Below are 26,055 nucleotides of genomic sequence, written 5' to 3' on the forward strand. Positions count from 1 at the left end.
TTGTCCGGCCATGCAAATCCAAAGTAAGCATAGTAGGAAATAATATGGTTAATATCACACCGAGGGGTATGCTCAAATGGGAAATGGTATGTAGCATTTGCCTCTATGGTGATTAGTGGCATCTAGGCTCATCTAAAAACAAAACATGGCATCAGATGTATCCAAAGTGCGCACAGAAATGCCCCTCTTCCTCCACCGTGTAGCCGTGACGGTGGCTACTGATCCACATGAGCATCCTCCATGGATACTCCATGACCTCCCCCTAAAATTGGTGGTTGCGAGGGTGAGTCCTTCGCTTCTTAAATGCCACAAACAATAGAAAATAGAAAAACAAAATTAAAACATATAATCTACGTAACCACTATGTGTGGTTATCTAAAACATAACAATCTTGCATCCTAAGCGTGTAACTATCACACTTAATTCACAATAGGGCCCAATCATTGCCACCAATCCTCCTAGGTCTTGATGGTCTTACAAAATCATGTGGATGACAGTTGGGAGTGATTGCTACATACAGATACATCGTACACTAACACCTCATCTCCCAATTCAAAAAGCATAGTCTTGGAACCCATCATGAGTAGCAAGGTGAAGCCTGCAAGTTACCCGCACTAAATGAGTGCACCAAATGTCAGGTAGTCACCACTCATTAATTCTCCTAGATTCCACTAACTTCTCTGCCCATTATACCCTAATGTATATTTGTCTATCATCTACTTCCTTAACGTAATCTCACCTTCTCACAGAAGGAAATAGAACCATTGGTTCCTTACTCTATGTTCAATCCTCTTGAATCTTGCCACTACATCACGTGCGTAGTCCTCATACCACGTACATCAATGAGCATGTACAAACAAACAAATAGGAAAGAAAGACAAGGCTTAGGCCTACGTACTACTCACAGGAAACAATTGTGGCCCCTTTGCGGTAGAACCACTTGTAACACGCAAACAATTGGATAACATAACTATTGTAATTATAGCCATCTAAGCAAACAAACAATTTGCCGAGGGTTGAACACCCCCAGACCCAAACCACAATGAGTACAAATAAAAATGACAATATGATGACACACACACACAAATATATATATATATATATGTGTGTGTGTGTGTGTGTGTGTGTGTGTGTGTGTGTGTGTGTGTGTGTGTTATATATGTGTGTGTGTGTGTGTGTGTGTGTGTGTGTGTACAATGGAAAATAAATTTGCATGCCACAAATATTATTGCCGAAGTTCAAACTTTGTTCATCTTGTCATTCAATAATAATAATAATAATAATAATAATAAAATACAGGCATGCATTTCAATAATTTTATCAGCAAAGAATCATCACAATTTCAAAACATGCATCACTAATCAGATCTTGCAGTTATCTCAACAATATGATAGCAAATAAATCAAAAATTTCAGAAATAAATAATTCTAAGGTAATTTATACGGAGGCATGAATTCCAAAGTTAAGTTGTCTAAATTCTAAAATCACTTTGTCACTCAGTTTTACAAAGTTCTGTTCCTAACTTATTTTTAGTGCTCTCGGTGCTCTGGGAATTGGATTTTTGCAAATCATATATGTTATCCTATATTTTCAAACCTAAAAAACCCATTTTTGAGGTGAAAACTTTAATAAAAATAGTCCATAATGCTGTAACACTCAGTCTAATTTTGTGATAAATTTTCCTTTTTACAAAAGGTCCTTAAACTTATTTTATTCTTAACTTTTTCTATTTAAGTGAAATTTAAGGCTAACTCTATGTTTTAACATGCAAATAACACATTTTTTGGCATAAAAAACTCAAGGAAAGCAACTTGTTAACTCATTGGCAAGTGTACCAAATTTTTCACAAGTAGTAAAGTACTCAGAAGTCCAAGTGTCGAATCCACAGGGACTTTATTTGTACTTAGATTAATGCAACCCAATTTAAAAACAATAGATAAAGAAGTTAAAATCAAGATAAAGAAATATAGTAGATAAGATAAAGATTTAAAGATAAAAATAGAAGATAAAAAAGGATAAAAGAATTAAATTAAAAGATGATAAAGATAGGAGATAAAAGATAAGATAAGAAAAGTATAAGATTGAGATAAAGATAAAAAAAGATAATGTTGGGACCTGACCTGTCTTATTTGCTTAAGATGTATTATTTTAGATTTTTCTCAATCAACTTAGTGAATTTTTTCCTACCCACATTTGATAAAATACTTGCCCCTGATGTCTCACGATGACAAACCTATTTTACCTATCTATCTCCCAAATGTCTTTGCAAAGAGTCAATAGATAAAATGCATGAAGTTCTAATTCTAGATGTTTGCTTTGATGCATGGGCATAATGCAATCACTCTATGTCTAGCAATGATTTTACTAAGATACCTCTTCCTTTTAGTTATATTTGAAATTATCTTCTCTCGAGTGACTAATTCCTAAAACAGATAAATGCAAAACCTTCCATGTTTTTCTATTAAGGATTACCCTTTCTCGAGCACCTAACTCCTAAAGATGATGCAAGGATGAATAATGCATGAAATTAAAAGTAAGAAAAGATAATAGGAAAGAAAATACATGTTTGCATTAATAAATATGAAGTACACCATACATCGCTTGACTTTTTAGGCCTGCCAGACCCTAACTAAGGGTTTAGCCTCTCATGGCCATTGAGGGCTTTACAATGAATGGGGTATAAGAACTGATAGAATAAGAGGGGTGAAAGAAAGAAATGGAGTAAATGATTTCCCCTACTAGAGATACTCAGGCTTAGGATGTATTCATTGTAGAGCTCTGAGTCTCTAGGGTTTTTGTTATGGTGTCATGGTTTGGCTCTCTATTTATAGCTACAAAAGTGGGCTTTGGGCCTTCATAGGCTCGCTTAGTGCGACCTCCCTCGCTCAACCCCACTGGATCGTGCGCTTAGCAGGCTCCTCTCGCTTAGCGCACTTTGTTTTGTTGGATCACTCGCTTAGCGTGTGCTATGCACTTAACGGGTTCTGTTTCTGTTGCGTGCACTTAGTGCGTGTTACGCACTTAGTGCCTTTTGTTTTGTCCACTTAGCGACCATTGCATGTTGAGCGAGACACTGGACTGGGCCTTTATTGATTTCTTCTTTTTTCTTCGTTATTTCCTACTTTTTTCTATTAGCACCTCCAGTTTTTATATCTGTAGTCAAAATTCAACGAAACATAAATTCTTTAATATTTAAGCGCAAATAACTGCTAAATAATTATTTTTAAAGACAGTTTTGCTTTATTTTCTAATATCAAAGTATAATTATTTAGCAGTTATCAAAATCCCCCAAATTAAAACTTTGCTTGTCCCTAAGTAAATCAGAATAAAAGCAGACTCTGAATGCTCCAACACTGTCAATGGCTACAATTTCTTAGATTCTTTCAATTGGTTCTTTCTGCATTTGTCATAGTCTCACAATGGAAGCACAAACAACATTGAGATGAAAATGGTTAGTATCAGAAATCAATCAAGTTTGGCTTACCTCACTTTCCTCACAAGGTTAGTGTTTCTCTCTGCGCACAAGTGTTTGGGGTGAGTGTTTGAAATGTCTATGACCTGCAATTAAGATTCCCAATTTTGCACTTCATCTCAGTTAAAGATGAGGCCTTGCTAAACAAGAAATCATGGTTTTTCTGGGATTTCAAAAATTAAGGTTATAAGAGAGCATTCATCCTAGAAAAACTTTCCCTTATTCTGCCTAGGCTTATTTAGCCTTTATTATTCTAACAACACTTTTTCTTAGCATTTATGACACCTCTCTTTTTCTCTGCCCTTATTTTTTTTTGAAAAAGAACAAACTTTGGGCTTACAAACTTCTGAGGGTGTCCTATTGTGTGTTGTTCTACTTTTCTGAGGCAATTTCCCTTAGCAATCCCCCAAATTATGGACTTATCATGACTTGAAACCCTTATGCTCTCTTAGAACCCTAAAACAAGGTCAAGGATATAAAAAAATTAGGCTCAAGGGTTTATCCAAACAAATCATCATTAATTTTTGGCTCAATAAGGGTGCAAGGGATAAATTCATTAAGGTTGGCTTTTTGGCTGAGTAGCAAAAATAAAAAGAAACATGGCCTTGATCATATCCACCTCATGTAACTAATCTAACAGTCTAAGAATGATTCAAAACTAGGAACTTTTAAAACAGACGTTCTCTCCCAATTTAAGTTCACACAGCTCACTGGGACAAGATAAAGTTATCGGCTTACCGAACCATGATTTCTTTCCACTAAGATAACCTTTTCTCTCTTTGTGATTCATGTGTCACTGCTTGACTGACTCTTGCTTCTAAGAACCCAGCATTTTCACAATTGTCATGTAGCATTTCAAGTGTTTGAGTCCTTTCAAAAAAAGCTTAAAAAAATGACTTCACAAGTTATCACGCAATTTTTATTTAATAATTGAATTTAAGCTAGTGAAATTAGAATGCACAAAATAAAAATAAATAAAAGAAATAACACAATTATCCTAAAAAAACAAATTGCAACTAACTAAAAGAAAGATAGGGTAAGAAATCCTGGGTTGCCTACCAGTAAGCGCTTCTTTAACGTCATTAGCTTGATAAGTCAAATGCCTTCAAGGTGGCATGAAGGTCACATAAAACACATCTTCCTTGTATTTTTGCCTCTTAGCTAGAGACACCATGAAACTCATATATTGTGGAAGCAACTTCCACATTATTGCAAGAAAAGTGGTAGCGATCAAGGAAAGAATGACACTTAAGGCTTTCTCATGTTCTCTATGCCTTTCTTCCTTGACAATCAGTTGATGAGGAGGGGTATTGACTTGGAGAATACTTTCTTGTTGAATTTTTACTTGTGGGTACTTCTCCCATTGTTGTGCTTTCTCCTCACTTTTCTCTTCATCTTTTTCTTTAGAGTCATCCTCTTCTATAAGGCTTTCCTTATGAGCTTCAACCTCTACAAAGTTTTCTTCTTTTCTGGCCACAAATTTAGTCACTTTTTCAGCTAGCTTACCAACTTGAATTTCTAGACTTTTAAATGCTCGTTGAGTAGATTCAGTGACTTCCTTGTATTGCATCGACAAATTATCCATATTAGAAGTTCTTTCTTATTCATATTGGTTGTAGGGTTGTAACTCTTGCTCCCACTGGTAATTTTTCATGGAGTAGCTCTTGCCAACTTGAATTTCCTGGTTTTGCATTGAGTTTTGATTAGCTGTAGAGGTAGCATGGTATGACGTGAATTCAGTGAACACACTTTCAAGAGTAGGAGTTCTTTCTTCTTCATATTGATTGTAAGGGTGTAACTCCTGTCCCCACAAAGAATTTTTCATGGAGTAGAGATTGGAATATGCAAATAATCAAGTATGAAAAACAAATTCCCTGGAAACGGCGCCAAAAACTTGTTAACTCATTGACAAGTGTACCAAATTTGTCACAAGTAGTAAAGTACTCAGAAGTTAGAGTGTCGAATCCACAGGGACTTTGTTTGTACCTAAATTAATGCAACCCAAATTAAAAACAATTGATAAAGAAGTTAAAATAAAGATAAAGAAATATAGTAGATAAGATAAAGATTTAAAGATAAAAATAGAAGATAAAAAAAGATAAAAGATTTAAATTAAAAGATATAAAGATAGGAGATAAAAGATAAGATAAGAAAAATAAAATATTAAGATAAAGATAAAAAAAGATAAATTCAAGATGTGATAATGTTGGGACCTGACCTGCCTTATTTGCCTAAGATGTATTAATTTAAATTTTTCTTTATCAATTTAGTGACTTTTTACCTACCCACATCTATTAAAATACTTGCCCCTGATGTTTGACGATGGCAAGCCTATTTTACCTATCTAACTCCCAAATGTCTTTGCAAAGAGTCAATAGATAAAATGTATGAAGTTCTAATTCTAGATGTTTGCTTTGATACATGAGCCTAATGCAATCACTCTATGTCTAGCAATGATTTTATTAAGATACCTCTTCCTTTTAGTTCTATTAGAAATTACCTTCTCTCGAGCGACTAATTCCTAAAACAGATGCATGCAAAACCTTCCTTGTTTTTCTATTAAGGATTACCCTTTCTCGAGCACCTAACCCCTAAAGATGATGCAAGGATGAATAATGCATGAAGTTAAAAGTAAGAAAGGATAATAGGAAAGAAAATATCTATTTGCATTGATAAATATGAAGTACACCATACATCACTTGACTTTTTAGGCCTGCCAGACACTAACTAAGGGTTTAGCCTCTCATGGCCATTGAGGGATTTATATTGAATGGGGTATAAGAACTGATAGAATAAGAGGGGTGAAAGAAAGAAAGGGAGTAAATGATTTCCCCTACTAGAGATACTCAGGCTTAGGATGTATTCATTGTAGAGCTCTGAGTCTCTGGGGTTGTTGTTGTGGTGTCGTAGTCTGGCTCTTTTATTTATAGCTGCAAAAGTGGGATTTGGGCCTTCGTAGGCTCGCTTAGTGTGACCTCCCTCGCTCAGCGCCACTGGATCGTGCGCTTAGCAGGCTCCTATCGCTTAGCGCACTCTGTTCTGTTGGATCACGTGTTGTACACTTAACGGGTTCTGTTTCTGTTACGCGCGCTAAGCGCCTTTTTTTTGTCCACTTAGCGACTATTGCACACTGAGCGAGACACTGGGCTGGGCCTTTTTTGATTTCTTCTTTTTTTCTTCGTTATTTCCCACTTTTTGCTTTTATCACCTACAATTTTTATATCTGCAGCCAAAATTCAACGAAACATCAATTCTTTAATATTTAAGGGCAAATAACTACTAAATAATCATTTATAAAGACAATTTTTCTTTATTTTCGATTATCAAAGTACAATTATTTAGCAGTTATCACAACTCAGTACACAAATTCATGACATGATAGCAAGCACAAAAATTTCAAAACATGTTCAAGGAAGTTGAACAACAAGCATAGGATTCAAGAGTTTGATTGACCCCCCCTTACCTCTTGCTAACTCATGAAATCTTGAAGGAAGAATTAAGCATGTTCAGTTTTCAAGGTTTTCCTTCATGAGTAAAACAAAATGACAATTTTAGGTTATTAGAGAAGCTAGAACAAGAGAATGAATCAAGTCTAGGATGAAGAATGGAACTCATTTACCAAAGCTTGATGGATCAATGGCTCAAGAATACTAGGAAGAAGCTTGGAAGAAGAATAAGCAAAATTCAACTCTCCTCCCTCAAGATAGAACTCGTGCAAAAATGGTGAATGAAGGGTTTCAGTTTTTTCTCACAATGAACAAGAAGATAAGGCATAGGGTTCAAGGTGACAAGGCTTTTTGACACTTGAATGGCCCCTTGGCTGACCATTTTGAACGTGGCACTTCATGCCACAAACGGGTAGTTTTGCTTTTTGCAAAACTATCAAAAATGGAAGGGATACGATTTGCCAAAAATGGATATTTTCACTTTTTACCAAAACTAGTAAATCTTATCTTAATTGCCTTGGTTATTGCACTAATCTCCCTAAAAATAAATGTACCCAAAGTCAACCTCACACAGAGAACACTCTCTTACATAATTAAATTATACCGCTGCTCAGTGCACGGTACAATTTCGATAAGATGGAATTTTTGTTTAGACATTTTCCAAATTTTTGCCAACTGACTAAACAAATTATTTAAACTAAAATAAATATAACTAACACTAAAGTTATACAATTAATATTATATAGATAATAAATTAAATCTTATATGCATATAATAAAATTACATAGTGCAAAGTTTCTATTATCTAGTCCTTAGCAGTGCAATTTCACGCGTGTAGAAAAATAAATTGAGAAGGAAATTTCAAGGTGTTATAGAAATCACTAAACCATTTTACCATTTTTAGAAATAAGTTCTAAAATATCATAAAGAAAAAACATCACATGCATCATGTAGGGCTACCGATGCTTAGTTAATCCTTATGTTTTATAGTTGTTTGATACTATGTGGTATTGATTGTTGATGATAATTGCCTTGTTGGTATTTGTATCCTTTTGTGTGTTGCTTATGCATAGGATTATTGTATGCAAAAATAAACCCTCTTAATAAAAGATATTTAAAACACTTAAGACACTTATGCCTCTTAGTGGAAAAGGCGGGGAGTTTCCCCTAAGTTTTAAGATGGGATATTTTCCTTATGTTTCCAAAAAGGATTTTAAGCAAAGGTTACAAGTTTATGAAATAGGATAAAACCTTTCTCGATACCAGTCACGTTCAAGAGCTCCACACTAGACATATAACAATGTGTAGAAGGGTTAAGGATCCTCTATGTCACCAAGGAGTAATGGGTTTTCAAAAAGGTTATGAAAGAATTTTTCAAAGGAAAGTTATGATCCTAAGAAAGGGGCTAAGAGGCACCTTAGAGGTGAGTGACAGGGACCGTGACCCTGACACTCATGGGGAAAAATAGGTTCTTGACATAGAAGAACAAGTCATGAGACTCTTCCTTATAATAGAGTGGTATTTCACCCACTTAGACCTTCGGGTTAATAAAAGGTTGAGAGGGATGCCTCTAGATGCTAGTTTAGCCGAATGATGGAATACATGATGGAAATGAGACCTAATAATAAAGATAATACATACTACATAATGCATAAACAAACTAGGAATGCTGATATGCATGATGTATGAATGTCTTCTATGTTATTATATATGAGGGGTCATGAGTCTAGTTGTTAGGTGAGGGATGCAAGGTAAATCTATACATTAGTTGGGGATGTGTGTAGTTGGAAACTACCCTTAGAGGTAGGAGAAGGGTTAGACCCATAGAAAGTTAATGTAAAATATCCAGAAAGGTATGGCAGATGCTATGCCTCACAAAGAGAGGTGATGTAAGAGTCGGGCAAGTCAAGTAATGGAAAGGTTATGTATGTTCCCATCCAATGTTATAGTGAAGTGAGACCCTAGTGAGTGGTGAAAAGTTACAGGCATGTTAGGTGTCTCAGTACACCAATGGCCTATCTTGTGATTTTTAGTTTTCCTTTTCTGTTCCTAAGCCTATGTTTGTTAATGTGATTCATTAGAAACTTAATTAAACACCCTAATTCACCTTTAAAGCCCTAGAATGAATCATGTGACTTAGCTTTAAATAGATGATTGTAGATAGTGCTTCATTAATTGAGTTCCTTAGTTGGGGATTTCATGTTTGGTCTCTTGCTTACATTCTCCCTCTTTTGATAATGATAAAATTATTCCTTTATCTTGAAATCCAATAGTAGACAAGTGCCTTCAATCTTTAGCTTTTTGAACCACTTGTTAATTGGAACTCACATTGAGTAGAATTATTTGATGTGATTAATCAACTTGTTAATTAAATGCTTGACATGATTGACCGATCCCCCTACTTATATATGTTATCTTGACACTATCTCTAGTAAATATAAAACTTGGGTTTTTCCTAATAGTCAAGAGGTGTATTTCAAAAGGTAGTAGAATGTATCTTGACTCTTAGAGTTCTACTACCATAGTGAGATCAGTGGAAAGGCGAGACAATTAAAGTCCACTAAGTCACATTTATAAATGGAGTCATGAACCACCCTTGTATAAAGTGGTCTTTGTGAAAAGAGACAGTATCACCCAAGTGAGGGGGAGATCATGTAATGAGAAGAATTTTTCAAGTTCACCCAGAAAACTTGTAATTAAGAGGGTTTCTCAAGTTTTTTAGAAAACTTGTAACGGGAAGGGTTTTTTTTTCTTTTCAATTTTGTATGCAAAACTTATAATTTTATTTAAGATGGAAAATACTTGTTAAAATGTTCCCATATATAGATCTAAGCAAGAAGTGTCAAATCGTATTATATTTGTGTCTTTCGCTATTTATAGTTATAATATTTGTGTGATCCATCCTTTGATCCTTGTTACTATGTAAAGGGGGTTTCCACAAAACACAAGTCATAGTATCTCACAATATCTCTAATTAAATAACTACAAGTAACTATAATATCTTTTCTAAAGTTGATATTCATTTCATCATGGATAGAATTCTAGTCCTGTGTTTTAGATGGGTTATTAGTATGAAAGCTTCAAATATCACTACTAGAGCAAACACATTTAACATCGGTTTTTGAAGGCATACTATATTAGTTCTAGAACTGATGTTGTTCAACATGATATTAAATGTACGTAGATTCTACATCAGTTCCTCCCCGAACCTGATGTAGGAAGTGACACATTCTACATGTGTTAAGCCTCTCACAACATCAATTATTAACATAATGGATGTAGAAAGTGCCACTTTACATCAGTTTTGGTAATAATGGATATAAAATGTGATTTTCTTTTTTTTTTTATAAAAAAGAAATTATGTTTTATATTCATCGTTCATATTTAGAATTGGTTCATAACTCAACCACAATTAAAATTTAACATTTCTATGAGTAAAAGCACTATCTTTGTCAATTTAAACTCAATGGAAACCCCTGCTTTTATGTATTCCCATAACTACACATAATCACGATCAAAGAAATTCATTGTTTTCCACTGCACACATAAAAAACAAATTTTCAACACAAAGGGTCAATCTTTTAGCACCTTCAAGGCACTTCGAAGGTCTCAATGACCCAAACGATAAAGTTATGTTCTAGAACAAACAAATAACATAAAAAGAAAAAATGGAAGAGCCCCCATACCCCTTGGTGCTAAACTTGAAAGTGCTTTGAGCGAGGAGAGTAAATAGCTCACTTTTTGAACTCAAACCAAGAGTCTAGCAAGCATTTTACAAGAAGAGAGAAGATGAGTTTTTAATCTTAAAATCGTGAAGAAATGATGAAGAGAGTTAAGGTTTCTAGGCTACTTGCTCAAGAACTCTAACACCAAAATGCATGGAAAGGTAACAATTTGGTCACACCAAGACAAGAGAAGAGAGAAAATGACCCTCTCCCCTCTTAATCAGATGAAAACGGTGAATCACTCTAGGTTAGGGTCTCATGTTTTGCTTTTATTTTGGGTCCCAAACCCGAATAGGGTAGGGCCCACATGTCCTAGGTGTCATGTTTAGAGGTTAATTGATAATTAGGCTCTTAATCTATCTCAATTTATCCTTCAATTGAATCTAGGTTATGTCTAGATAACTATTCTAGTCTTAATTAGTTTTAATTAAAGTTCTAACTTGATTAGTGTTAATTAATTTAATTAAGGTGCTAGAGTCCTTAATCACTTAGGTAATCTATTTCATTAATTTGATACGCTCTAGACTCATTAAAATACTAATAAAGCTTATTAGAGTCTAATTCTAGTTTTTAAACAAAAGTTGTAGTCCATTTACAACTTTGTCATTAATGAGTTGACTAGCGACTCCTTCCCTTTTACTCTAGTTGATTGTCATCAACTTTAGTTAATTTTCTCTAATTTTAAGCGAAAAATAGTTTTTTCTTAATGGTTTTCATTATTTTTAGAGTACCTTAGGCTACTAAATGAATTAATTTGATTTAATTAAATTTTCCAGTATTTTATTTTAAAACTATTACAACATATTTCCAATTATTTATTTATTATTTTTCTTAGTGTTAAATTTTTAGGATGTTACACAAACACTAAAAGCAATGAACTTCCATACCTTAGTCTTCAAAATCTTGCTTAGTTTTATAAAGCCAACAACCAAAGTCCTAGGCAATATTGCTATCAAAATAATATTAAGTCAGTTAGCAACATGGACATATGGTATCACTATCAATATAGCACAATCAAAGAACTCAATATCAAAATGAGGATAATGAGATCAAACAACTCAGTATCAAAACAAGAAAATAAGAATGAGAATCCCATCACGAGAAAGCGAGAGAAAATAGTATTTGTGACGGTGATGATGATGACAACGGCAAGGGTTTGTGATGGCAACATTGACGACAAGGAATTCGAGACAGACAAGGATCACACCTTGCAAAAGAGAGAAAAAGAGAGAACAAATAGTGTTAACAGGGACATCAAGGGAAAGGGGTTGTGATGGTGAGGGCAAGGGCTTTGAGAGGGAGGGTTTTGAGACATAACGTTTCAAGATGTTAGGGTGAGGAGACTGATAACGACAATAGGGTTCAAGAGAGAAAGGTTTTCAAATACAAGGATGAGCAAAGTAAATGAACAGATACTATTTTTTAAGATTTAAAAGTAAATTCAACATCAATTTCTATAAAATTGATGTTAAAATCTCACATAAATAATATGCATATAATTACAAATTTGTCATTGTATCACTTTCTACATAATTTTTTTAACAACAAATGTAGAAGCCACGATACCAAATGTACGTCGTGTAGTAGTGTATGGAGTGCTAATAATCTAACAACTCTTTTATTGGGGTTGTAGGATTATAAGGGTTGGTACTCATTGTTAATTTGTTAGGGGAATGATGACAAAAATGAGATAGCAATATGTAGAATAATTTATTGATAAAAGCAGCTAGGAAACACCAAAGTCATGGAACTACAACTTTGCATTGGACAAGAATCTTGATCTAACCCAATAGCTGTAGTTGTTAGTACACGTGAATGCATAACTGCACTTTTCCCGAAAACAATGCCTGCCTGATTGTTAAAAATCTATTGTAGTTTTTGCATTCATGGTGTATCAAGTTTTGCATATTCATTGTTTTACATATTTTTTATAATGTACTATTTCGCATCATCATTCTTATCATAATATGTGAACTGTAGGGAGGCCACAATTGTGTCTATGACTTTGGTAGTTGGAGCAAATCTTCTTGATGGTAGTTTATCGATTTATTTTCTCTTTATTTATATAAAGTTGATACTTCTAACTTCTGAAATTGAAAAACATGAAGTTTTGCGCAAATGTTCTTTCTTATTTTTCTATGATGGTTTTGTTTTCCATTTGTCAGGTTTAAAGAAGTCAGGAATAAGCATTTTCTTGATTATAGGGATTATGGTAGTGCGGTTCATAATTTCACCTATCTTGGGTATTTTGATTGTTAAAGCAGCATATTATTGGGGATTCATTGGATCGTATTCGTTATATCAATTTGTTCTTATGCTTCAATATGCGCTTCCACCTGCAACAATTGTAGGTATGATGACTTTCTCTATTTTTAAGTTATCCTCTATGAGATGCCTTTTGCCCTGTAATTCTTTTTTTATGACCTACGTGCTCCATCGCTTTGTTATAAAATTTTCTTTGTTCTGAAATGTAAAATTAAACGTAAATGGATAGGTTGTAGGTGTAGTATATATTGCGTTTTTATTTAGGATGTATGTCTAGATTATTTTTTGGATTGCATCATGAATGCATATTCTATGAAGTTCCATTTTTTGTACGCTTTTCACGTCTTGCATGTATGTTTCGATAGCTCTTTAGACCTGAACTTGTGGTTTTATGTTTTGAATAACCGTCTTGGAGTTATAGATTTTATAATTAAAACTTGTGTCCGATGTGAGCAATTATTCTATATAAATTAAGTAGGCCAGAATCTATTATTTATTTCTTTCATGTTATTTTTTTTGTATTATCTTTCCTACTTTAGAAGGTAGTGTACATATTTTACATGTGTGTTGGTAATTGATCTAAACTTGGTAGGTACTGTTGCCCAGATGCTCGGGAATGGTGAGAGTGAATGTTCTCTTATCATGATATGGACATATTTCATTGCAACATTTAGTCTCACTCTTTGGTGCACCTTCTTCATGTGGATGTTGGAGGTATAGACTAAAATTAATCATGGGTTTCTTTTGCCAAACGGGAATCATATACAGTATGTATGTAAGATCAAATTGTTTTGAAATATAAAAAAAATGATTTGTAATTGTTGCATAACAATTTGGAGAACATTTGTAAGAGTGTCTTGTCATTATTTTTCATTTCCTTTTGTGTTGCACCTTTTTATTTTTTATTTTTACATGTTTCACCTTTCTATGTCATCTATTTGTTTCCTTTTTCTTGATAATCTAATAATCTGTTTGCCTAAACTCTCAAGTCTCAAGCCACGCGTCTTAGTTAATGACAATTTGATTTTAACATTTTCTATCATTCCACTATAAAATTTCATTCTTATTAGGACAGTTTGGAAAAACATCAATAAGTTATTCAAAGTTACTTTATGTTAAAAATATTTATGAAAGTGTTTAGGAGAACTTACAAAAATATCTTATGATTGGTCAATAAAATTTAGCTTAGTTTCATAAATTATTTAACATAGTTTAGGAATAACTCATGTGAAGCTTATGACAAAGATTCATATCTTGGAACCCCCACATAAGCCAAAAAAATATATAACACGCGTGTTTTTTTTTTCTTTCTTCAAATTTAATGTCATTTTATTCATTTTCACTCCCTAATTAATTATTATTCCCACGGATACTTTTTATAAGATTCAATTTACTAATTTATTAGAATTTAAGAAATATTCACAAAAAATTACAAGTAAAGAAATTAGCTAATAAAATTAGTAACATTATACTTGTCTTCAATTTATATATTTTTTTCAAAATCACCTCTAAAATTTATTAGACATACTTTTATTCTTTTAAAAAATAATTTTTAGTTCCAAGTCTTCAAATTTCTTTCATTATTTTTTTTTTCAAAGGCCAAAAGAAAATATATTAACACCACAAAAAGTGAACTACTGCACAAGACGTGCTAGTCCACCAAGGTCCAAACGATTACAGAAAAAACAAGAAAACAAAGCCAATTAAGACTCTAGCCCCATCCATCATAATAACCCCACAATATTACCCCTCCCCATTACATGAAAACCAGATCATGAAATAAATACATCTACAATATATCAGTACACAACTTGGCCTTGTCAATATACCAGAATACTATTTAATTCATTTTCGTACACTGCTCAATATTAGTCACTTCTCCTTCTCAAGGCATTGCACTGGACTATTCAACCAGTCCCCAAGTAAGTAACAAATCCCTTCTTCCTTTCTTTTAACCATTGTTGAAATTGCTATAAATTTCTAAAATATTTTTAAATATAATATGTATGAAAATAGTAGAATATGCTAGAACTATAGTGTGTATGAATATGGTAAAACAATCTAGAACTATAATGTATATGAATATGGTAGAACAATTTAGAACTATAAGTGTATGTATAAGATAGAAGAATCTAGAACTATCATGATACTAATCTATCATGAAAACTCTAGAAAGACATAAAGTAATGTAGAAACATTCACCACCATTGAGAGGTTGGTGACTTGAACCTATAAATAGGCAATTGGTATGTTGTAATTGATCATCCAAGAAATCAATGACATAGCCTTCTTTCTAAAACAATTCTCTAAAACTATCAACTATCATCTAATCAACTATCAGCAGTGGCATCAGAGCTACGTTCGGTCATACATTGGGCGTAGTTATATTACCTACCTACCATTCCAAAATCCTCCCAACTACTTCAAAAATTTCCTTTGTACTATTAACCCACTCTAATAATATTTTTTTTCTAAGCTATGGATAACACTACTCAATCGTCAACTATTTTTGTCCCTATCTTCAATGGTGAAAATTATGATTTCTGGCGTGTTAAAATGGAAACATATTTTTCATCTCAAGATTTATGGGACATAGTAGAAGAAGGCTTCACCGTTCCCGCGGATACTTCAGCTCTTAATGCATCTCAAGAAAAAGAGTTGAAGAAAAATAAACAGAAAAATTCAAAGGCGTTGTTCACCTTGCAACAAGCGGTGACTGATCCAGTTTTCCCAAGAATTATGGGAGCTAAGACTGCCAAAGAAGCATGGAACACATTGCATGAGGAGTTTCAAGGAAGTGTTAAGGTACGTGCCGTTAAACTTCAATCTCTAAGAAGAGATTTTGAACTATTGAATATGAAGGAGTCTGAGACAGTTAAAGAAATAGTTAATCAGATGAGAGCTTTTGGGGAAGATATTCTTGACAAAAAAATTGTTGAGAAAATTCTAATTACTATGCCCCAAAAGTTTGACCCAATCGTGACAACGATTGAGGAAACCAAAGATCTGTCCACTCTATGAGAGACAGAACTTGTGGGCTCTCTTGAAGCATATGAGCAAGGACTGTATAGGCATAAAAAAGATACACTTGAAAATGTCTTCCAATTAAAGTTTAAATTTCAGCCCCAAAACAAAGAAAATGGAGGAAAGAAAAATTATGGAGAAACTTCCAGAAGAAGAGAAGGTTCTAGGAATTTCCTTAAGAACAAAACAGATAAAAATCCTCCATGCAATATATGCAAAAAGCAAGGCCACGCAGAAAACAATTGTTGGTTCCGTAATATGCCACAATGCAACCATTGCAAGAAGTTCGGGCACATAGAGAAAAATTGTCGCAATAAAAATAGGCATCAAGCCAATATCGCAGAGGAGCATGATCAAGAACAATGTATGTTCTATGCCACTCAAGACTCAATAAAAGAAAGGGGAGGAAGCTGGTACTTGGATAGTGGATGTAGCAATCACATGGTCAAGGATGAAACTATTTTCAAAAGCATTAATGAGTCTGTCAAAGTCAAAGTTCGACTGGGAAATGGAAGTGTGGTTGAATCAAAAGGCAAAGGCACTGTCATGGTGGAGATAGATAAAGGTACGCAACTCATCCAGGAATGACAATATACGGCCAGTACAAAAGACGCAACGTACAAATATAAATGCCGCTAAATTTAACTTAAAGAATACCTTAAAATTTTGGTTAAAGATTTCATCTATTTGGACAAATACTTCGCCCCCACAACCGATGGCAAAAAAATCGTAATATAAGTTAAATATATTTTTCATACTTATAAAATAAATTATTTTAATTTGCATTTTCTTATGTTCAATTTTATTACATTACATGTCATTAATGAATAGTGAGGATATGTTATTAAGTAATGATGTTACTCTTGGTTAACCTATCATATTATCACTTGATCGATAATGTGGTATATACTCTATTTGCCTATCACGTCATCACTTAATGGATCATCGTAAATGATAAGCATTAAAACAGAACATAAAACAATATCTGATAGTAAAATAAAATAAAATGTAGAGTAGATAGTAAAATCAAAATGAGTTATTTTATATTATGAAAAACATATTTAAGTTTATATTATTGATAAAATCCTCACATAAAGCAAAGTTTAAATGAACAAACACTGGTTGACACAAGAGGTAGCGACTTGTGTCTCTTTATCAAATAATATAGAATTTGAATCCTGGTCTTGGATATGAAATAAATCATGTTGAAAGGAAAATACCCATATTATGTGAGCTCATAGTCCCCGATGGATATTAATCATTGCTTCTGACAGTAATTACTTTGTATCAATATCATGGTTGGAAAAAAAATAACATATAACTATTTTATATTTTTTAAATTGGAAGAACTTTAAGTTTTTCACTTTTATACAATATAAAAAATTATTAGGACAATTCATTAAAAATGCAAAAATTACAATAAAAAATGCAAAAAATATTCAACTACCCTTCTGTATAAAAGAAGAATTTATTATTTTAAAAAGATGACAAAATATCTATTATCCTTAAAATATAAGATGCCGTGTTATTTTCAAATTTGAAATTTAGTTAATTGTAATTTTTTAATTTATGCTTTTATACTACACTTGAATGAATAATCTTTATCTCTTTATTATTTTAAATATTTTTAAAATGTATATAAATTCTAAAAAGATTCATTCATCCAATTCCAACACTCAACAATCTTTCTAGATGATATTGAACAATATATAAGACATCAAACCCCAACCTTTTCATAAAAAAATGAATGATTTGATGTCACCAATTCTCATGATGCACTTCAGAGTTCAAAAAGCCTTCATGCTTTTACGTTCCGTGTTTTATTTTTTGTAAGTTTCCTAAAATTCACTATTAAAAAATGGGTTTTTACAACACACTTTCTAAGACAGTTACCTTAAAATCATCTTAGAATGTCAAATGATGACAATTTTGTAAATAAAAAGAAATGTACAATGATGGTTTTATAAAAACCGTGTTAGAAATTGAGTGTTCAAAGACGGTTTTCTTAAAACTGTCTTTGAAATAAGTCTCACTCTAACGCATATATATACACCCTCTTTTTATTTCTCCCATTTCTGTTTCGTCTTCTCCTTCCACTACAGAGCATTTTACTACCTTACACTCTCTTTCTTTCCTCACTACTCCACTCTCTTTCTTTCTTTCTTTCCCTTATTAACCTCTGTCAGCCATCATTGCCATGCACTGTCATGGCTCGTCGCTATAGTCACCACCGTCACAGCTCGCCATCGATGTTGTCGCTTGAAACCCAGATGTCGCGTTGTCACCAATGTTGCAGGTATGGTTTCGGGCATTTTCACTATTGCATCATGGCGGTTCACGGCAGCCATGACAGACATCTATTTTTGTGGTTGCAGGAGGAGCTAGAGATTGGGCTTTCCAGTGTAATGTCTTTATTTATTTCTATTTGATTATGCTTCATTTACAATCCATTGTTACACATTGCGTTTCTTCTGCAGGAAAGGCCACAGAATCACTTGGATATGCACCACCGCTTAGATTCCAAAGGCCAGCATCAAGGAAAGCTAATCAATTATAGGTACATGTATATGCTTGTGCCGTCTTCAACTTTAACACCTCTCTTTATTACGAGGATATTTTTTGATTCGATTGATGTAAAATTATGAAATCAAATAGGAAGATACTATGTTCCCTTCAATTGGACAGTGTTAGATGAAAGTGCACTCGTAATTGTTGATTAGAAAATTAATATTGAAAATCATTGAAATGGTAGGGAGTTGTTGGCAAATGAATCCTCTACTTTTTCACTTTCAGAATTCAATCTCACATCTTACACTGAAACATTTGGTCATCTGATTTCTTCAAAATAGTTATAATTACATCTTTGTATGTTGATCTCTGGAAGATAAATGTATTTGTTCTACTTAGTTACTAACATCTAATGATTGTATAACTATGAAACTGTTTTTGTACAATATACAGAGTTAGCAAACTAAGAGTCGTTGAACTTCTTGATGGCCTTTGCGAAAAGATGCAAGATTATACACTCAAGGTGCTTAGTTATTTATTTTACATTTGTTCTTCACTGTTCCAGTTTCTAAATTTGTAGCTATTTGTTGGGTTACTGTTTACATTTCTGTATGGTATTTTAGTTATAAATGCATCATACTTCTTTATCTACTACCATTTCTTTGCCCATTTGCTTCTGCTGCATATTTAGATATTCCAAAGTGGGTGGCATTCTATTTCCATCTGTTTTTGCAGATAAATACAAATACCTATGAATGGTTCAAAGTGGATAGTTGGGATAACCTCACAACAAGTACGCAATTTATTTCATCCAATATAGATTTAGAACACTTGACTTCATGCAATTTCTCCTTATTTTTCTCTCTTTAGTATAATTATTTTTCTTCTTTTGTTTGTGCATATGATATGTATGTCCTTTCAACAACCAACAAGCGAGTATCTGTTCAACTTTTGGGTAACGATAAAGTTTATGACAAGCTAAGTCGATTCGATGAGTTAATAGTGTATCATTGTCATATATGGCCATTAGTTCCCCTGGAATCCCATCTCACATTGATAATACAGTGCCAAGTAAGCTTGATTCTAGAACACTCCCATTTCTTTGCTAATATCAAGATGAATCATTTGCAGATTTCTATGGACAAAGTGATTGAGGATAACATAGCAGATTTGAAACATTATCATGCTTCATATTTCAGGGCCTGAGCCTAAAATTCCAGAGGATCTATACCATTTGATTAAGAAGGCAGTTTCAATTAGGAAGCATCTTGAGAGGAACAAGAAGGACAAGGACTCCAAGTTCAGGTTGATTCTTGTTGACAGCAGAATCTATCGACTTGCTCGCTACTACAACAAGACTAAGAAGCTCCTACTAGTTTGGGTGTAGTAAGTTCCAAGTTCCCACCCATTACCCTACTATGACTTTCTTGCTATTATTTTTTCAATGCATTTTTGGTAAATCAAAGTGTGCTTAAGGTAAAAGTTCTAGCCCATGATTATGTTATATTGCTATGCTTTAGCTGTGGCCTATGTGAAATGTAGTGTAAGCAAAAGGAAGTGGTTTGGTTCATTTTTTCCTTTCCCATCCAAACATGGTATTTAGTGCATTCCTAGGATCATTCATTTTAAGTGGAAGTCTTCCCTTCTATTGCTGCTCTTTCAATACCTCCTCTCATTTTCTTTTTCATTCCTAGGATCATTGCTAGCCTTTTTAAGGCAATTTTTGATTGATGGATTACTAGTGTGGACTATGCAATAACCATATATCAAGAGGTTTAGTGAGAAGAAAGAATATTAAATACAATTTGCAACCCCTCTAACATTATTTCATTATGTTGATTTTAGGGATGGCTTGCAATAATATTTATTTAATAATGAAAGATTTAATTTATTGTTTATTATGGACCTCACTAAATCATTATTCATATTTATCCTAGTCCTAATTAATCAGGGAAACAAATCATGAGAAAAGGACATATGTAATCAATGCTAAGAGATGATGAGAAATAGAGGAACTAAGTTCAAAGGATAATCCAAGACAATCTAAAATATGATGAGATATCTTCATATATTCTAGCATGTCCTAACATGGTATTACATTATTATTGTTAAATAGTTTACTGTTTTTTGCAGTTCTTCATATATTCTAGCTATCCATTTTAAGAAATTCATGTATAGAGAAGGAAAAAGGGAGAGAAAAAGAAAGAAAAAAATCATTTAATACTATAACTTTATTATAAGAGAGAATATGGAAAGTATCTTATACCTTCCCTTTTCTTGTCTAGCTTGTAATTGCAAGGAGAATACAAGCAAATAAAATAATTCATTATTATATTTTATTTTACCAATATAATTATTAAAGACAATTTATTTAATGTAGCCACTAAATTTGGAGTCATTTTTCTAAACTTTCCTAATACTAAAAGACAAGCACAAAGTAAAGAAAAATAATTTGTTACACATATAACATCAACTCTTTAATTTTTTTCATGACTAGATTACTTTATCTTCTAAAGTGAGTTGCTCACCAAAATCAGATTATATTCTTATCTTAGGTATTATGTTTGTTTTGAGTAATATTAATATACTTCAATGGTATGTGCAAGAGCTCCAACATAAATATTACGTGAAAAGAATCAAAATAAACATATATTATATGAAAGGGAACAAACCATTTACTAAAGAACCATGTTAAAATTGAATTCCCTATGTTAAAAAATTACAAACTCATTTTCTTTTTCATTCCTAGGATCATTTGTAGGGCAAATTTTAATTGATGGATTGCCACCAAGGGTGAACTTGTTTAATAGGATGGTAATATCAGATTTGCTAGAGACGAGTGTGGACTATATAGTAACCATATATCAAGAGGTTTCGAACTAACTTTTATTTCATCTGCTTGATATTTTACAAGGAATGATCTTGTTAATTGCTATGCTTGGGTTGGATACTTGGATTATTTGTTGTTTCTCCAGTAGGTAGCTAAGAGCATCATATCCAACGCTAAGGTATAGTTTTCTGTTTTAACATTATTATTGTTAAATAGTTTACTATTTTCTGCAATTCTTCAAGTTATAATAATGTTACAATATATTTTGACAATATGAACTTATCAAATATTATTCTTGAAAAATGGTTAAGTTGGGGTGTTTAAATTGCATTTTTCTATTTAATTGTATTGCATGAAAATTAACTCTATTTCAATCTCATGCAGTATGTTTTTTTCCAACATCCTATTGTATATTGATCTCTTTACTTACAATGTTTCAAGCCTTTATATATTTGTGTTGCATGTTGGAGTTAGTGTTCCATGTGATTATATTTACCTTCTAGACCATTGCATTGGCTTCTATCTTTCTTTCCTTCTTTTTGGAGTGAAGATAATTTTCTTCTATACTTTATTGATGCTGGCCCTTTAGAGTTATGGGAATAAAAAATTCAACATCTTATCTATACAATTTTTTCATAATAATATTTTTATTATTTTTAATTTTTAATTGTTTTTAAAAAAAAATTGTAAGACGGTTCTTAGAAAAACCGTCTTAGAATGACATGTTTTTCTAAGACAGCTTTATATGGAACAACCGTCGAAAGTCTTGACTTTCAACGACATTGACTTCAAAGATGGTTTTAAACCGTCTTTGTATGTTATTTACAATCGTCATTGTTTGTCTTTTTTGTAGTAGTGATTTCAACAAGACACCATTTTCCTACTGTGTAACGTACTGATTGAGATAACAAAGCGAAAAAAGAGTTTTACTTACAAAAGGTAATTGAAAAATAAATATAAAAATCTACTTCCTTGTGTCAGCCTGGATTGTGGTTAAGCTTCATCCTCAATCTATTGAATCTAACAATCTTCAATGCAATATCATCATAATCGTCATCACCAAATTTGTCATTTCATGCATTTTGTTTAATACTCAAGACCAAGTATAGGTGTTTATACAAGACACTGCGTCTTTTACAAGGCACCACACCACGTCTTGTTATTAATTATTTGGCATTTACACGCATTCCATTTTTGTTTAGGTCACCTACATGCATTTCATTTACTATTTAGGTTATCATTCTTATTCCTTTTATAGATTTTTTTTCAAGATAGTTAAAGAAAAATTGAAGAGAAAGAGCAAAACTAGAGAAAACAATGTGAAAAATAAAAGAAAGTGAGAGATTAAAGAGAGAAAGAAAATAAGTCATTTTTAGTTCTCTAAAAATTGTTTAAATTGGTTTTGTTTATAAAATTAAATGACTAGATTTTTAAGTTTCTTTTTAAAATATGTTTATTCTAGGTTTTTTTCTTTTTAAAGGAAAAAACCTAAAAATAGATTATATCAAACTCGACTGTTAGTACTTAGTTCTAGGTAATTACTTGTTTTTTGACCATTGCAATGTATGGGATAACAAAGAATTTTAGTATTTTATTTGAATTTTATTTTTAACTAAAATATGTGTTTCATCCTCATAAATATTGAAATATTTGAAATTCGTTGTTAGAATTTGTTCATATATTCTTGTGGGATACAATTAATTTCAATACATTTTGTTTGCCAAAAACGGATGAATATCATGATTCATTTGATGATATTTAAGCCCATTAATAATGTGATTAATTGTTTACAAACTTTGGACACCTAATTTTGATTAGTGCGGGAAAACAGTGTAGGTCTAACCACTGGGCCAATAATGGGAGGTTTCTAGGGTTAATAAATAGTAATGTTAGATTCCTTTTATCATCATGTTATCTATTGCTCTATAAGATTTGTCCCATTGAAAAATATAGTATAAGCAAAGTGTGATTAGGCAAAGGAAGATTTGGTTTTTGGATTTTTGTAAGTTGCACTATGCATAGACCATTCTCATCTTTTTCATCATGTCTTCAACAAGTAAGTGTTATGTCAATGTTCTAAAATCATATAAATTCATTTTTGGTAAATTTATTTATCTTACATTTGGTAATAGAGACAACTTTTATATGATTTAGAAACTTTTCAAACACAATGGTATTAAGTTATTTTTTCCTTTTCAATTCAAGCTAATTGTTGTACATTAATAAATATTATCTATTATATTGGTTACTGAATGCACATTGAATGTTTTTTTCTTTTGCGTTGAACCTATTATTCGCAATTTGTTTCATGATGCATGTGGGGTTCCTTCATGATTTATTGGGAATTACTAATGATGAATTTATGGTTAACGTCTTGCGAGTTCGAATCTATGATATACTCACTGAACCAAACCTATTTGTATTACTTGAATGCATTAAATTTTATTTTCTTTTCTAAGTATGAACTTGTGTTAATAATTGAAATATATATCTTATGCATCCTATTAATTTCTACTGCTATGAATATTGTTGATATTTGTCAAGTCAAATTTTAAATGCTAGAATGCCTTAATTTATGGTTATTACTTTTCAGTTCAAAACATGTGGAGAATGCTCTTTAATTGATTTATGACCAATAAGGACGCTCTTTTGATGCATTTGCCTATTGACCTGGTCATGGTTTTGGACAAGAGAAAATTGATTCATGTACGAGAATTTTCATGGGTTACTATAATTTGTTACAACCAAAGTGGGACCACTTATATTTATTCGTGCATATTTTTTGTAATTTGAGGAATGCTTTTGGGTTGATAGTTAAGAAGGGATGGAGTTACTGGGGAATGCATTGAGTTAAGGGATTTGTCTACCCAAAGGGGATAATTTTCTAAATTTTGTGTATGCTCGTGGACTAACCCGTCTGAGGTATTGGCCAAGGTTATAACCTTGGTTTATGGATTCTGCCTAAAGGGGAATGTACTATTATATTGGCCTCACATTGATAGCTTGTTTCCTTTTCTAGCTATATCTTGTCATGTAATATGTCCTAATGTATTCTTGTTTTGACTTAATAGTGAACTTTTTAGTGAACAATTATTCTACTTCCATTGAGATCTTGAATGGATCAAATTACTGCAATTGGAAGCAAGATCTGGAATTCTCTTTGGGAATTTCTGATCTTGATTTAGCTTTATGATGCAATCCTATCCCGCAAAGGCATTGGGTAGAAGACTCCAAGTAGATTGGGCTAGAGATCCAAGGGTAGGCCTTAGGGTTCTCATGAGCCTTAGGGTAGATTTCGAGCCCATGGGCTAAGTATGAGCCCGCTTATCTTTGTAAATATTATAATAGGTTTTTCCTTCGTTTGGGCCTTGTATTTTGGCCATTCTAGTAGTATAGGGTTTTAGCCTTGTATTTCGGGGCATTCTGAGTAGTCTTTGTAGTAAGGACTTTTTTTTTGTATTTTCATGTTTTTTTTGTCATGGGGGTGAGCTTAGCTATTATAGGGGGTGTGTAGCTAAGTTCTAGCTTCTCATCTCAAGGAGGTGAGCTTAGCTATTAGAGAGGTATGTGTAGCTAAGCTCTAGCTTCTTTAGGAATCTTCTTAAGGAAGCTTCTCAAGGAGGTGAGCTTAGTTATTAGAGAGGTGTGTGTAGCTAAGCTCTAGCTTTTTTAGGAATCTTCTTAAGGAAGCTTCTCAAGGAGGTGAGCTTAGTTATGAGAGGGGTGTGTGTAGCTAAGCTCTAGCTTCTCAAGGAAGTTTTCTCATAGAAGCTTCTCAAGGAAGTTTTCTCAAGAAAGCTTCTCAAGGAAGCTACCTAGTCTATAAATAGAAGCATGTGTAACACTTGTTGTAACTTTGATGAATGAGAGTCTTGTGAGACACAACTCAAAGTTCAACTTCTCTCTCTTTTTCTTCCTTCAATTTCATGCTCCCCCCTTTCTCTTTCTCTCCCTCTTTCTTTTCCTCCATTGAAGCATCCTTCCAAGCTTCTTATCCAAGGCTCATCTTGGTGGTGAAGCTCCTTCTTCCATGGCTTATTCCCTAGTGGATGGCGCCTCCTCTCACCTCTTCTCCTTTGTCTTCCGCTGCATCTCCATGGTGGAAAATCACCATTAAAGGACCTCATTGAAGCTCAAAGATCCAGCCTCCATAGAAGCCCCACAAGCAAGCTTCCATCAAGAAGATTCCTAAAGAAGCTAGAGCTTAGCTACACACACCTCTCTAATAACTAAGCTCACCTCCTTGAGAAGCTTCCTTAAGAAGATTCCTAAAGAAGCTAGAGCTTAGCTACACATACCTCTCTAATAGCTAAGCTCACCTTTTTGAGATGAGAAGCTAGAACTTAGCTACACACCCCCTATAATAGCTAAGCTCACCCCCATGACAAAAAAACATGAAAATACAAAAAAAAAAGTCTTTACTACAAAGACTACTTAGAATGCCCCGAAATACAAGGCTAAAACCCTATACTACTAGAATGGCCAAAATACAAGGCCCAAACGAAGGAAAAACCTATTCTAATATTTACAAAGATAAGCGGGCTCATACTTAGCCCATGGGCTCGAAATCTACCCTAAGGCTCATGAGAACCCTAAGGCCTACCCTTGGATCTCTAGCCCAATCTACTTGGAGTCTTCTACCCAATGCCTTTGCGGGATAGGATTGCATCACTTTACATGAAGGTAAGTCTATTATCAATTCAGAGAGCACATTTGAATAAAATAAATTTTGACTAAGTAGGAAAGGTCTAACAGGTTAAATTTGATTGTTATCAAGAAGATTCT

General features: G+C 33.1%; 2 protein-coding genes across 7 annotated transcripts in view; both read left to right on the forward strand.

Annotated features, from left to right (window-relative positions):
• LOC114390967 (protein PIN-LIKES 3-like) overlaps positions 1 to 13,841 on the forward strand; it is a 52,515-nt gene extending 38,674 nt beyond the window's left edge. For 3 of the 6 annotated variants that reach the window (XM_028351929.1, XM_028351928.1, XM_028351931.1), the window contains 3 exons: positions 12,624 to 12,676; positions 12,809 to 12,994; positions 13,501 to 13,841. In XM_028351929.1, coding sequence (XP_028207730.1) covers positions 12,624 to 12,676; positions 12,809 to 12,994; positions 13,501 to 13,628 — 367 coding nt within the window. In that variant the 3' untranslated portion in view covers positions 13,629 to 13,841. The remainder of the gene's footprint in view (positions 1 to 12,623; positions 12,677 to 12,808; positions 12,995 to 13,500) is intronic. The other 3 variants (XM_028351930.1, XR_003662043.1, XR_003662042.1) reach the window with 3 other exon arrangements.
• Positions 13,842 to 19,218: 5,377 nt separating this feature from the next.
• On the forward strand, positions 19,219 to 20,010 carry LOC114389677 (40S ribosomal protein S13-like). Its single transcript, XM_028350410.1, has 2 exons — positions 19,219 to 19,511; positions 19,640 to 20,010. Exons 1-2 carry the CDS (start codon positions 19,460 to 19,462, stop codon positions 19,825 to 19,827), a joined length of 240 nt encoding a protein of 79 aa, XP_028206211.1. The 5' UTR covers positions 19,219 to 19,459; the 3' UTR covers positions 19,828 to 20,010.
• Positions 20,011 to 26,055: the final 6,045 nt, after the last annotated feature.

This window comes from Glycine soja, chromosome 16 (genome assembly GCF_004193775.1).
Source record: "Glycine soja cultivar W05 chromosome 16, ASM419377v2, whole genome shotgun sequence".
In the NCBI taxonomy this organism is placed as follows: Eukaryota; Viridiplantae; Streptophyta; class Magnoliopsida; order Fabales; family Fabaceae; genus Glycine; species Glycine soja.

Bases quoted from the DNA above. Each gene is read 5' to 3' on its own strand.
- LOC114389677 (XM_028350410.1), top strand. From the start codon at position 19,460: ATGGCCATTAGTTCCCCTGGAATCCCATCTCACATTGATAATACAGTG. The intron at 19,512-19,639 runs GTAAGCTTGATT...TTCATATTTCAG, and splicing joins CATTGATAATACAGTGCCAA to GGCCTGAGCCTAAAATTCCA.